Genomic DNA, 14,233 nt, shown 5'->3' on the forward strand with positions numbered 1-14,233 from the left:
GCCATTTATGAGTGTCGCGCCCAGAGAAACGGTCTCAGTACTAAGGGCTAGCCTGTGAGTAAAGCTCACAGCTGTGTATCGTCCGATTGACTGCTATCACCACGACCACGCACATGCACTCCGTTCCCTGTCATCCAGCTGATAACCCGATACTCACTGGATACCACCTCTCTTTCCAAAATGAAATCCAGACACATGCGACGTCTACGTCCCATGGATACACCTTACGCCACGAGATAACAATTGGTTGAGCCATTGGTGGGGCTGAATTAGCCGGTGACTAGATAGAGACCGCACTAGCGTCATGTACTGAAAGGGTCCAACCCCGTCTCGGCCGGGCAATGGTCTCCGCATTAAGGCTGCATCAGGCCTAACTCACCACCAGTACCACTCGCTTACCAACGAGGTAGACTTGCCTACCGTACATGCACTTGCGACTTCTTTGGTGCGAGTTCGTGTTGTAAAGTGCTTGCAACTGGCTCAGCCGATCGGATGGCGGTAGGGGTAAGTAGGAGTACCTAGTGACGATGATCCTGTACAATCAGCTCGTTCAGTGGCTATGTCTTGAAGTGCTGTGCAGCACCGCAGAGGATTTGGCGACCAAGCAACATGGAAACCTCAACCATACACTGTACAGTACTTGCCAAAAGAGCGAAATCCAAATGCAGGGGAGTAACGTAAACACAGTATTGTGTGGAAAGCTGCCTGCATATCATTAGTCTGATGATGGCTTGTCTGCCAGGACGACTGGGGGCTGAAGGCTGCATGAGTTACAGCTTGGCATTGGGAGGAATTATGGTGGGTGCTTATTCGTCTTACGGTTCCCGAGCCAGCTCACTATTGCCTTCGCTTGACCTGGGCCTCTCCTGCCAGTTGGATCCGGTTCGGTCACGTGTAGCTCCCATGGCCCGTCTGTTAGAACTCGGGACATGCCAATCAACATCGTAGCAGGCCATTCATTCGCCTCGAGTCCCTGTTCTAACATTGTTCTAGCGAAACTTGGAGCCCTCAGCCACTATGTTGTTATTGGTCTTCTGTGTCGTACTAACAATGACCTCAAAGAGAGTAACACGATCATGGAGATATCGGATGCTGGGCGCGCAGGTGGCTGCTGCTAGATCAACAGTGCCAGTGCGCTCAATTACAGCGAGAATCAAGCCTAGTCTCCAGGTCAGCTTGGTTGCGATTGAGAGAATCCATAGATCATCGATCCCATTTGGGCCGTCCCCGCTTTTCCGTCCGCGACAACAAGTACTCTCCTTGTCTCTCTCATATCGTGGTCGGAGATAACCTACGGTACTGCTTCAGTACAAGAGAGTGTTGATGCCGCCAAGCCATAATCTGCTAGCATGATCGACGACTAGGCCGCGCCGTGGGCGGAAAGTAGGTTCGGTGGCCCACTGGGGATGCCTCATGGCTTGCGCAGGAACCCAGACTCGCCCAGGTACCGAATTTGCTCCCAAGCGGGATTCTTTGTCTAAAACCTCACCTCGCGCACCGTAACCACTATCGGGCGCAGGAACATTGGCAGAGACGGGCCCTAGTGGAGAGAGTTTCCTCATTCCTTGTTCTCGGATAACGTGGGGAAAGCCTGAGCAGCAAACATCATCATCCCTCAACTGCAGCGCCTCATCCTTTCAACTATCATCAATTGAATCGGTAAATTGCATGCACCAATACTTTGTGAGAGCACGCGGGTAATAGTCAAATAAAGCTTCTGTCGAGACATCTTGTGAAAGGAACTACTGTCAACTATCACGTTGTGCGAGTTCAATGGCTAAAGTTCCGATATGCAGAGGTTTCAGCCAGCCGCTATGCTATGACTTCGTTCCCGGGCGTCCTTCATCTCTAGTTTTAGTTTAAATAGGGTCACCTGCAAACTTTCACCTTGACGTCAAGTGGAAGGGTAACTATGAGAAGGAGGGGGATTGGCACAAGAATCGCTTGGCTCTGGCGGAAGATCAACCCAAACCACCATCCAAATCACCCACTGCACTCAAAACATGACAGTTCCAAATCCTCCACGCGTTCGACGGGCTTCTGGAAGGCAACAAAGTTGACGCTAGCCGGCACGCTTTCCTAATCCGGCAGCAAACACCGCCGCCGCGTTCTCCGCCACGGCCATTTTCACCCCATTCAAGGTTCCCTATTCTTATCCGTCTTCTGGTGCAGCTGAGAAGACGGCATGACACCTTTTGCGACGGGCTTGGCAGTCTGCTGAATACGACCAGAGAGGAATTCCATCTCTTGTCTAATTCTTGTATTGCTGCCAATATACGTACTGTACTTGTTCCATTCGTGCTCCATCTATGAAGATCGCCTGTGTCGCGGACTTGCGAAGGCGACCCTTCCATATCCGGCACTTGCGTGTTTTCTTTCTTTCATAACTTCTCTCGTTCGTCTTTATCTGTTTCACAACCGTCTATTTCGATTATTCTTTATCTCCTTCCCCTAGTGCTGTTTCATCTTCTCGTGGGCGTAAAACCCAGAAGCTACGGGAGTTCAGTCGTGAACCTAAAGCAAGGATAAGACCGAAGGGTCCCTTGACGACCTCTCCTCCCACAGCCATTCAAGCTTACGAATATCTCCGAGATGCCTTGGGATGCATGGCTCCTGCAAGGACCGACGATCAGTCGAGCCGTCAAACTCTGTACAAGTCACGGGGCAATCTCGAGACTAGCGCGAAACATGAGAATTATGTGAAGCATTAACTTGCTAGCATTGGCGCGAACCATGCCGATAGTATGGCGGTGTACACAACATGAAGACTAGGATACAAAACGTGGCCCAAGACATGGCGATTGTCGGTCAACCATGACCCTAACGGCTGAATCACCCTGCATCCTGACTGCATATCTGGCGCTTATTTCGGGGAACGCATGAAATTGGTTGGTCGGATTCTCCTCACTTTTTTTACAGTGCCTCTATCTTCTCTACTGACTGGGACCTAAAGGCATGGGTGGAGAGACCTTGCCTAACTTACGAATGGATGCCATGGACCATGTTGATGACAGCCAACTTCATGTCCAATGAGGATCAGCAGTAGCAGCAGCGTCGACGTCATGTTAGTTGCACAAACTGATGGGTGATATTACTGAATTCGGGTGTCATGACAGGATGCCGCGGTCGGAAGAGGGTCTTCCCCCACTAAGATTATCCGGCAACCCCACTCAGCACAGTCCAACAGTTTGTTTCCACCACATCCAGTTTGAATTTTGGACAACGTGGGTGGAGCTCGGCCTCGTGAGATTGGAAGCGATATCTACAGTAGGCGGCGAATTTACATGACCAGTGGCCGTAGCACCCGACGGATAGCGCTACGCAGTAGCTCTTACCGAGCCGTACCGGAAGCGACATGACATAGTCGGGCGTTGCGAGTATGGGCGCGAGTCAAGTAGCCTTACCTGTAACGGCCGGGTTCAATTTAGTTAACTGACTAATTAATTGATTGAATCACACACTGACTAAGCTAGTCGAGCCGATCATTGAATCTTGAGATATGATGATCGACAGCATGACACGAAAAGTACGGCCCACGTTGTCTGTCGGTCAACCCAGATACAGTAAAAAACTAAATAACTAACTTACTACACTACGAGCTTATCAATCTTGTCAGTGCTACGATTGAGAGTACTGCCCGGGTCTCTCATTTAGTCGGATCACTCTAACGGCGGTTAGTCTGATACCAAGAAATCTTGCTCTCGGGTGTTAGGATACCCGACTCCGTGCTACGTCGCGGATATTATGAAAGCCTAGGCCTCCACATTTGCGGTTAGAACGGACGTGTCTTGAGCCTTGACTTGACTCGGTAGGGTTCCGCTTGGTTATCATAATTCTAACCCCTATGGCTAAGCTGAGTGGGTATAAACCAGTCGGCGAGCCCCTAGTCTAAGGTGCTAGAGTGGATATCACAGGCCGATCCGATCGGAAAAGCCATCAGCCTGAGCCTCTAAGCCCCCTACCCTAAGCGGTCACGACTCGCGACCGAGTAAGAAGCTTCAGCTATCAGTCTCAGAGCATCACTTAGAGCTTTTCCGCGACGGCACTAGAAGCAATTGGTCTGCTTGGTCCTTTTGGCGGCTGTCGCCGCTCTGGGGGGTGACCGGATAAATCGCAACTACTCAAAGTAGGAGGCTTCATTTTGGGATTTGGAAGTTCTAACTGTGGATGTGCTAATTGTGACACCATTTAGATGAGTCTGGTCTATCGATTCGCCCTACATGGGGCGGCAATCTCCTTAACGACGCCAAGCGGTGGAGCTCGGGTACGATGTACGCGTCTACAAACGACTCATTCCACGGAGTTTGAGCCAAAGATGAGTCGAAGGAGAAATGTCGACTCGCCGGCAGCTGATAGCATTTATCCGCCCTCGTTTACGCCGAAGGCGATATTGCTAGAATCCTGAATTGGGTAACTGATTGTACCACACGCTCTACTTGCTCTAGTCTGGCTGTTTACAGGAGGATTCTCCATGAGACATCGTCCACTGACATCAAGACCCGCTAAGTTATTGAAGCTCTTTCCACGAGTCATTAGTCAACGACTATCTCGACGACGGTGACAGGGGTCTTGACCAATGTTCATCAATGTAGCTGCAATGAGCCTCAGGCATAGCGCATGGCCCACCCTCTTTGGCAGAGCCAACCACCGAGCCTCACAAGCGCCACACTGACTGAGGTACTTCTCTGGTCTTCGCTTCCCGTGTCCGTATCCGGGGCGCATCGAGAAGCATGAGTCCTCCAATACGACGTTGAGCGCTCTAACAGGATCATGGCATCAGTATTGCACAGATAAAGATACGCAGGGCTTGTCTAGAACCTGAAGAACCAAGATTCAAGAGCAGTTGATTCGTCAACGCCCGGGGCAGTACAGGATTGTTACCTCGTGTACCGCGCATAGTTGGGGAAACTGCCGTATCGAGGACATTGAGTCATGGTAAATCCTTCAGCCCTTGGCAAGTCTCTAGCAGGCCAGCTTTCCTCGGCATGCAAGGGTATCTGTCCAATGGGATAGCCTTCGTACAGCGCTCGAGATACCCTACGAAGCATGAGCCGCCCTACCGTATTATCCATTGGTAATAGGCTCCCGCCTGTCAGGCTTTCCGAACCACTGTGAGTACGAGATTTCAGCAGTCATGATCATCATAATGTCTTGAGTATTGATGCACGGTTGAAGTTGGTGATTAACGCATGCTACTTTGGTATACTACATCCAGTGGATGGTGAGAGTCTATCCTCTTTACCCAGGTCCTATTCGGGCTCCTCACGGAGGGGGGCGCAGTACCTCCCACGTCCCACTGTTCAACACCAGGACTTCGCTAGAAGCACCAACCGTCTAAGCCCCTCCTCTTCTGCCTCAAGCCAAGGTTAGTAGCTCAAATAATATCTCTTAACGTCCTGAGGTACGGGCTCCATCACAATCCAGTCACGTCCGACAAATTTCCTCCACTACATGAGAGCGCAAAAGCTCTAGACTACATACGTCTATCCTTGCAGCATTCTCACTTTGCCCCAGTCTGCAACATCTACTGAGGTAGGAGAACTAGAGAAGGGATGAGAGAGAACTGTATGAGTCTGTGGGTGTTCACGGTTCGCCTCTCCCTTACCCAGGCGCCCAAAGTGGCGTTCATGAATCACCCCATAAATCTTAATTTATGCTTTCCTCCCTCCTCCCTCTTCGCATCCGTGACTTATGTTACTAACTACTAAGCATGCCCAGCGGTGGATCGATCCCTTTTCTCCCCCTTCCATCTGCCTAGAAGGTCGATCGTCCATCGTACGGGGATACTTTTAAGCAGGAAAAGAATTCCCCCTCTAGCCGACGAGGGTGATCAGACACTTCTTCTAGATGACTTCCTCCAAAGTTTCATCCGTAGATCGTCCTCACCAACGGGCAGCGAAAAGCATAAAAACGAATAATATCACAGCGTGTTAATCTGCCTATTATCGTAACCTCCTCCCCTCTTCTCCTCTCTCATGAGGCTTCCAAGCATACCACACGCAGATTGACTGAATGTGCGTCTCCGCGGAGACGCAACGCAAACTCTGAAAAGCTCAACAATCGTCACTTAACACTTATTGCAGCAAAAAAAAAAAAAAAAAAAAAACTAGATTATCTATGGTCATGGTCTGATGTACGGTAGTAAGGTAAAAAAAGACCGCCGCAAGAGTGGGAACGAGAACCACCTCCCCCAAAAGAACTTCAAAGTGTGTAGGGGGAAAGAGAGACTGAGCCCCGTCTCCGTTAACGGTCCAGCGAAACTTTTTTGCTGTCTTGTTGGGCTTATGAAAATCTGACAGAAGGGAAACAGGACGGGAGCAGCAGCCGCGAAAGTTTTGCGGTGCTGGTTGGGTTTCTCGGGCGTTTCTGCCGTACCGGACTTTTAATTCGTGGGCGTCAATTCCACTGATCAGATACCTGCATCGGTGGTACTGGATGTGGGGTTTTGAAAAATTGCGCTTGCAATGGGTAATGGATGGGGTTGGGTTTGTGCGATGTAAGTATACATTAAGGTATATGATTTTACTGTCTGGTTGTTGTTGTTGTTGTTGTTGTTGTTGTTGTTGTTGTTGTTGTTGTTGGGTTATTACATAAGTCGATAGGGAGTGCTTGTAGACTGCGGACGGACGCTGCTGTGCGATTACATAGCTACTGCACAAAACTCCAGCATATGCTGTCACCCCAGAGATAAAAAGCTCCACACATTAAGAAATAAATCGGAATTCCCCCCTGAAAATAATAACTACGTAGCCATATTAGAGCTCAGAAAATAACTGCCCTGCACTAAAAGTGAACGGACCAAGCGCTATTGTCCATCTCATCTCAAAATAATCTCAATCTGAATCCGCTGCCCCGATCAGAGAGGAAATCCCGACCAAAAACGAGGGAAAAAAAAGAAAAAAGCAAAGCAAATCCCGAGAGAGAGAAGAGTGGAGCCCTCAAAGCTTCCTCCCTTCCTTCTTTTCCACCCCCCAGCCCCACTTGCGCCGCGGGCAATTTTGACTGTTTACCTAGTTGGGACATCAAGACCGTCGGCCGGGGGCTTTGCGTTGCACTTCGCACCAAACCTGGTAGGGCTAGATCTATCAGTCTACCGTAGTTTTACAGTAGCTATCGCTATCGCATTCGCCATAGTATTGTACCCGAATTTCGACCATCATCCTCAACCACGCACTGCAAAATCCGAGAGACAACACACACACACGAAGAGAAAAAAAAAAAGAAAGATAGAGCGATCGGTCTCAAACTCTCAGACAACCTACCATACGTAGCCTTGGCCTAGACCCTTCTCTTATTTCCCCCCCCCCCCCCGCCATGGTACCCTTCTTAGCGTGGTTGCTGCAAGTGCTGCTATAACTTTTCTACTTAGTATATTATCATTATGGAGCGAAGGAATGTGACGGGATTATCACCACGCCAGAAAGTCGGCCGGACTGCTTCAGATAGTTCTAAGCTTTGCCACCACCCACGCCAATCGCCCACGCCTAACTTCCTTCGTCTCTTTAGATCACTATTTAGTAGACTACCAGTGATAAGGGCAGGCTGCAATTTAATTACGAGCCGTACGCCAGTCGGTTCATTCCGAAGGGGGGGTGTTCGAAAGTCGAGAACTTTCGTCCGGGACATTCGGGCGGCCGGGCGGGCTTTTTGAGGATCCATAGGCGGCATACATGGGTAGGTAGGTAGGTAAGCATTTAGCTTAAGAGAGGGAGAGGGGGTAAGCAGCAAAGTAAGTTTTACGAGGCATTCCCCTTCTGAGTAGCCCGAGCTCCGACAGACGGATAGTAGGAAATTGAAGGTCCGTCATCATCATCTCCGTTTGTCGTACCATTCTTGGATTCCAGCAAAGCTAGAGCAGCTGCCAAGTGTACCTAGAGTACCAGTAAAGTATCTCTTCCCTACGGTAAAGCTTGAGAAACCCAGCAGAGCTTCCAATCCATCGAATTATCACCAAGCTACCTAGCTAGCTTGTACGTTCTCCACTAAAACCACGTCCCCCTCCGTCTACCCATTGTTCGTTTCTAAGCAAAAAGGATATGATACGAGACAATATCATTGTATGCTAGATCTGTACTGTACATACATACAGTAACTCTATACATCTATGCATCCCTCATTCCTAATGCCAGTCCACCACCCCCCCCCCCCGGCGTCTTCACTCCCACATTCTCAATCCTTCCGTCATGTATAGTACTCACTCCGAAGGAAAAGCAAATCCCGAACTGAGGGACCAGAAAAAAAGCTACCATGAAAACCTGGAACTTAGCCGAGGAGTGACTGATACCCGTTTGATACCCAAGCCGGATTTTGCCGCCAATCAGATGAGCCAGGCTGCAAGTTCCGATACACATTGTCGGATGGATGAAGTAATGGTCGCCAGATCGAGAGATATGAGGTGCAGTGGACTGGATCTGTGGTCTGATATGCAAGAGTAGGAAAGGTACTGTGCATGTATCGCTTAACCTATTCTTCGTGAGGTTTTCATAGTTGGTGGCCCTTCTGATGTATGTGTATGTGCAGGTGTGGGTGTGGGTGTGGATGGTACAGAGAGATGTATATACTAATGTATTATGTACATATAGTACTTCCTAGAACTCGCAAATAGTTACAAAATACTACATGTAGATAGTTATAGTTAGGATAATCTCGACCTTTAGTAACTTTTTAAGATAATTCTTAAATCTATATTCTCTAAATCAGGTTACTAAAAAATTAGAATATCTACGATTCTGTATGCATGCAAGTAGACTAGCCAAAGCCTCCCCCCCCACACGCCAAGATAGGGAATGAATCAGTTGCGAGTAGGTACACGACACGATCTTCTTTCATGCTGATCGACAATAAATGATGAATGTGATTGTTTCCGGAGAGGCAGTCGGATGGTTTCCGAGGAGCCTTATTCTTTCCTCACCTACCCACTTACCAACCTACTATGCTACTATCTATCTTCTGCAGTATCACAACCCAGTCATCCCACCACCACCTCCCCACACATCCCACCGCATCACCCTCCACTCCCTCACGCATGCACATACACCCAGACGCAACGCAAGAGCTATCAAGCAAAGACAAGAAAGACGTGGGGGGAGGCGAGTGGGGACCAACCAAAAGCAAAACAGCAAACCATCCTATTGTTCCTCCCTCCTGCAGCAGAGACCTGCGCCCACCATCCCAAATAATGAGTTTGTCCGTCTGTTTGTTTCCCTTCCTTGAGTTTGCCTTGTTGTCTTGTTTGCCATTTCCTGCAGCAGGGAATCTGGACCCTGATAGACTGATTCGTTCGCTTCGGGCTTCTAGTCTGTCAAACAGGACTATTGTCTATGCGCCGCAGAACTGTGGGTCCTCGGACAACAACAATCACCGGAAACTACTAGGTTGTTTGGTGACTAGATAGGACCGGACGGACTATGTCTGATTGCGCAGCCTTTATTCGTCCTACCGATCGAGGGACCGACTTACCTACCTAGTATTTGTTGGTACCAGCGCGCAGGGGGACTCCGGTAGTCAATGGGGGTAGCATAGCGCTTATATGCGCAGAGGGAACGGGACAGGGGAACAAGATACATAGACGCAGGGATGAGCACAGTGAACACACAGACGCAGAAGACGAACAGAAAGGGACCCTCCTATCCCAATCAATTCAGTCCTCAACCTCCACAGCCTCCCCTCCCCCCCACCCTCACCCGTTACATCACCCACCACCACAACCACCACCACATTCCCCGGGGAAGCTAATCTAGCGTACGGCACCCACCGACCTGCAGCCAGACGTGCAGAAATTGGGTCACCGGAAGCTGACGCCAACATTAGCGCATGGGGGGAAGAGGAGATGGGGGCCGTTAGACCTGAGGGAGGGCTGCTGAAGTCTGACAGGTAGTTAGGGACGGACTAGGTGACTAAGGTTGCAGGTGCAGTTGCAGGTGCAGGTGTAAATCAATGGGGGTATGTGAAGGCACTCTGCTTGCGCTGGCGCTTGCTTGCGTTTCCTGTCTCGTTGGTTTGTTCGTTTGGTTTACTGAGTGAGGTGGAAAGGCCTCATTCTTGGGGGAGGGGGGTGGGTCGGATTTGTGCGGGGCTTCGTGACGAGGCTGTCAATTAGAGAAGGGTCTGTATGCAGGAAGTACAGTACATAGTGTGTTGTTGATTGAATGCTGGGGTTGAGTATGGGTCAGATATTCAAGGGGGATAGTCTGAATCAGTCGATGTGGACTAGTTCTGCTTCTTATCAGCCATCTATAGATCTGCATACAGCATATGGTCCGAATGGTAGGACATATGTATGGCCTGAGGGACCCCCGACCGATCGATGGGTGCGAGTCTCTCAGGATGGGCCGATCTGAGAACAGCGTCGACGGGACCGATCATGTCAAGCTTCGCGTCTGCTAAGTAAATTGTACGGGAGAAGCCGTACACCCGATCGTTGAGAACCGGTCATTAAGGTTCGAACCGAGCTTTTTGCTGATCTAAAATTCTTAATGAAATATAGGTAGTAGGTACTGCGTGACTAGCTAAGCAGATCCTCAAGCGTGGCACATATCATTCCGAGAGTCAGTAGATGTTTCCTTCCCTATCTATGGTTTGTTTGCATATTCCGGTTTCCTGCAACGCCTAGCCTTCTCTCTAAATCAGATGAATTCATCAAAGCAGGACAAAAAAGGAAAAGTATCCGGTATCCAGCCCAATCCATTCCAGTTGAGACAAAATGATATGTGAAAAAGTTGTAAGTTGTGTTAAGACATGGTGGCCAGAAAGATAATCCTGGCTTGCGAAACTTTCGAGGAAGTGGACGGATGTGCCAAGTAATATGAAACGACATGTCTAGTGGCAGTCATGGGATTTTGGTAGCAACCCCATGTACAAACAATGGGTCGAATACTTGGGACCAATCCGTTTCCTACCAAGCCCCCTGCTTCAGACAGAGATCACTGTCCCGGCTCAGTAGACTTGCACTTCCGACGACAACCCCTGCCGAATGGGAGGAACGTCGTAGGTTTCTTCAAGCGGTCAAGGGAAATCCAGTGTCGAAATCAGAGATTAATCGTAGTATCAATCGGTCGCTTTGACACAGGCAACGTATCAGGCGACATATGTAACAAAATCAACCAATGCCTTAGTTCGATCCTGGCTGAGAGGAGGTACCAGGCTTGGGTGCCACCACAGGTGGTCCCAGTGGCGGTATGCGGTGAAGTGAAGGCGATGACATGCCAGATTGTTGGCCGTTCAACTGAGTCTGTCGCAAGGCATTCTCCCTCTGCCTGCGTTCTTCTTGCTCTGGTGTCATGCACTTGATTGGTGGCGGAATTGGCGCGTCAGGAGAGCTTCTGCGCATCAACTTGGGGCTCGGTTCAAGTTTTTGGATCGGTGGGAGTACGGGAGCGCCCGCAATGCTGCCAGAAGTCATAGGTCGCGGCGATTGCTTGGTGGGGCTTATCCCTGAAAAGGACATCCCATGTGAGCTCTGGGGCGGTGATGACCGGCTACCACCAGTAGGTGTAGCTACGAGTGACGGCCGGCCATTATTGATCGAGGACAGTTGCGCATTGTTTCCGGTATTCGGGCGGGGAGTCTGACTCTGGCCGTATGGTGTCCATGGAGTCGAATGCTCTGACGAAGCCACGGGCGGAAACCCCGCAAGGGGGCCAACGTCGCGATTACCTTGAGTCGGTGACATAGAAGGGCGATTTTGGATGGGAGATGGGAGGGTTGGACTGTGAATCGAATGAGATGACGATGGTCGTCGTCCGAAGATACCACCATTGAGTGAATCACGGCCATTTGGCGGCAGGTGCATTGAAGGAAGCTTTGGCGGCAGTTCCCGCGACGAGGAAAATCCATTGATGCCCTTCGACGGAGAAAATGGAGCCCGAGGAGGACTGAATGGAGTCGCATGCGCAGACGAGGGTCGACGCTCAGGTGATGCTGGGGGCAAGGAAGGAGCTTGACCAGAAGCCCGAGGAATCATGTGTGGTAGTGACGGTAGTTTTGAAGGAGACCCGATTGACGGCATTGAGCTCGTGAACTGAGTTTGATTCCTGGCAGGGACGGGAGATGGTTCCTCGGTGTCTCTGCTCTTCTGCTCACCGTCGGCGACGCCGGTAGGTGAAGTAGAAGAGCCGACTCGGAATTTCAACGGTGGGATCTTGGGCCTCTTGGCTTCCTCTTCACGTCGTTTGCAGTCATCGCAGACGAAATGGAAGTCTTCGCGCTCAGCCTCGTGTTTAAGAATACCAAGGCACTTGCTGTGCTGCCAGACATTGCACTTTTCGCACGCGACGCTATGGGAGCCATCGTCCTACACCAGATTAGTGAACACGTCTTTTCTCCGGCGCCTCGGACTTACCAAGTTGTGGCCATGTACACCACAGCCCGAGCAATCAAAAGTCCACTGATCTTCCTGAGAAAGGTCTTCAAGATCCTTTCGATACCTCTCCATTTCCGCCTTTAGATGTCTCTCAGATGCTCTACTCTCGCCTCTCTCGACTTTCTTGTGCTCCTCCTCAATACGCTGGAGTTCGCTTTCGTGCAGAAGACGCTTGCGCTCGCGATCCTTGATGCGCTGCTCACGAGTCATGATGCGCGAGCGCCTCTCTGTTTCGAGCTTCCTTAGCCTTTCCTCCTCCTTGATAGCCGCGGCCAACTCAGTTTCCCGCTTGCGCGCTGCTTCAATGGCCTCGCGCTCTTGTCGCTCCTTCTCAGCCTTCCCGGCAAGTCGGCTGGACCGCTTTGCGCCCGCAAGCAGCTCCATATTGGCAAGCTCCTTCTCGCGCTTGACCTTTTGTCGCTGATGGGACATTTCTTCCTTTTCGATGACGGGGATGACTTGCTCCTCAATGCGGTCTCTGAGGATCTTCTCATCAGGGTCCCTAGTCTTCTGAATGGTCTCCAGAAACTGCTGATAGTCCGAGAGTGTGATGGCAACGCACTCCCACTGCATATCTGCGAAGGGATCTTTGGAAGCCTCTCCATTCGCCCCGGTATCCTCCTCTTCGGACTCTTCCACGGGGTCTGCGCCTGTCACCTTTCTGCGCTTGGACGCTCGCACCGCGCGGGCGCTCTTTCTCCGGGACTTGCTCTTCGCGGGCTTCGGAGCCGGGATGGGAGGATCTGTACGACGATAGAGTCTGTTGTCGTCTAGGATGTAATAGTATCGGCCGTCGCGGTCGTAGCCTACCTCCTCAATGCGCTAGGAATGGAACCAAAAGTGAGCGACTGTGCATCAGAAACACCCTAGCAGGAGCACATACCCATTGTGTCTGATCCAATTCGCGCTGTTCCGGCATCTTGTCTCGGATGCGATCGGGGTTCCAGAAAGTCCAAATGGACAATTGGTGGAGAACGCGCAGTTTCAAAAACACATCAAAGTCCAGGAACTTATTGGGTACCTCGTCATATCCAAAGGGGTTCGTGATGTGAGGTGCTTTCGCGTTATACTGGCGTCGCGTGTACTCATCGAAGTTGTCGAAGCTAAGACCAGGGAGACAGGGTGTCAGCATCAAGACATTGGGGTGTTCTGGACATGTGATGGACGTACGTGAGGCCACGATGCGACGACACCCATTTGAGCAGACAAAGTCCAATCTCAAGAAGTTTTTCAGACGGCTCCTGCTTCATACACTCATTTTCTAGGTCCTGCAATCGAACGCGAGGCGCAAACCATCAGTCTGGGTAAAAAAAATATGTGACCGGGCAGCAAGAGAACCAAGTCAAGAAGGCCGGGTAGGCAAAAATAGGCCAAGGGACCTTCAGCCGCACAGAATGGATGGTGCACATACCTCGATACCAAAATCTTCGTCTATTTTCATGAGTTTCCCAAAAATGGCAATGTACTGCATGACATTCGCGAACTCCCAGCAATTTCGAAGCTTCTGAAGGAAGCCCTGCTCCTCAGGTGGCTGCTCCGGAGCAGCATCCACCTCGGAGCGGGCGCGCCTTCGCGATACCATGACGGCGGAGCGAGACCATCAATAGCGCCGCAGCGCAGGGACAAGATTCCGACGGAGCGGCGAATCCGCTGCTGCAGTGAGAGGGGAGGTTTGTGCTCGGGATTCAGACTAGGTGGGTGATACGTGGAGATTAGAAGAGCGAATTGCACAGAAGATAGAAGGTAGAAGGTAGCTCAAATGTAACGAGCGGAGGGAGGGCAAGGGCGTGATCGACGGAGTGGAAGACAGGAAATCGTTCGTTCGCCAGGGCGGGCGTGTGTTTCGGGCTGGGCGAAAGAGATGAGCTCACT

The 14,233-nt window shown here is 50.6% G+C and overlaps 2 protein-coding genes across 2 annotated transcripts; one reads left to right on the plus strand and one right to left on the minus strand.

The window, feature by feature from the left end:
• The first annotated feature begins 8,780 nt into the window (after nt 1-8,780).
• Nucleotides 8,781-9,460, plus strand: BO97DRAFT_2056 (uncharacterized protein). The gene is made up of 2 exons (XM_025690550.1): nt 8,781-9,182; nt 9,298-9,460. The coding sequence occupies exons 1-2, from the start codon at nt 8,845-8,847 to the stop codon at nt 9,392-9,394; spliced, it is 435 nt and encodes a 144-aa protein (XP_025556362.1). The 5' UTR covers nt 8,781-8,844; the 3' UTR covers nt 9,395-9,460.
• Nucleotides 9,461-11,110: 1,650 nt separating this feature from the next.
• On the minus strand, nt 11,111-13,943 carry BO97DRAFT_334369 (putative PHD finger domain protein; the record flags this gene model as incomplete). The annotated part of the gene is made up of 5 exons (XM_025691397.1): nt 11,111-12,292; nt 12,341-13,183; nt 13,245-13,464; nt 13,532-13,629; nt 13,773-13,943. The coding sequence occupies 5 exons, from the start codon at nt 13,941-13,943 to the stop codon at nt 11,111-11,113; spliced, it is 2,514 nt and encodes an 837-aa protein (XP_025556363.1).
• Between the last annotated feature and the right edge of the window lie 290 nt (nt 13,944-14,233).

The sequence above is a fragment of the Aspergillus homomorphus genome, assembly GCF_003184865.1.
Source record: "Aspergillus homomorphus CBS 101889 unplaced genomic scaffold BO97scaffold_1, whole genome shotgun sequence".
NCBI classification, from domain to species: Eukaryota; Fungi; Ascomycota; class Eurotiomycetes; order Eurotiales; family Aspergillaceae; genus Aspergillus; species Aspergillus homomorphus.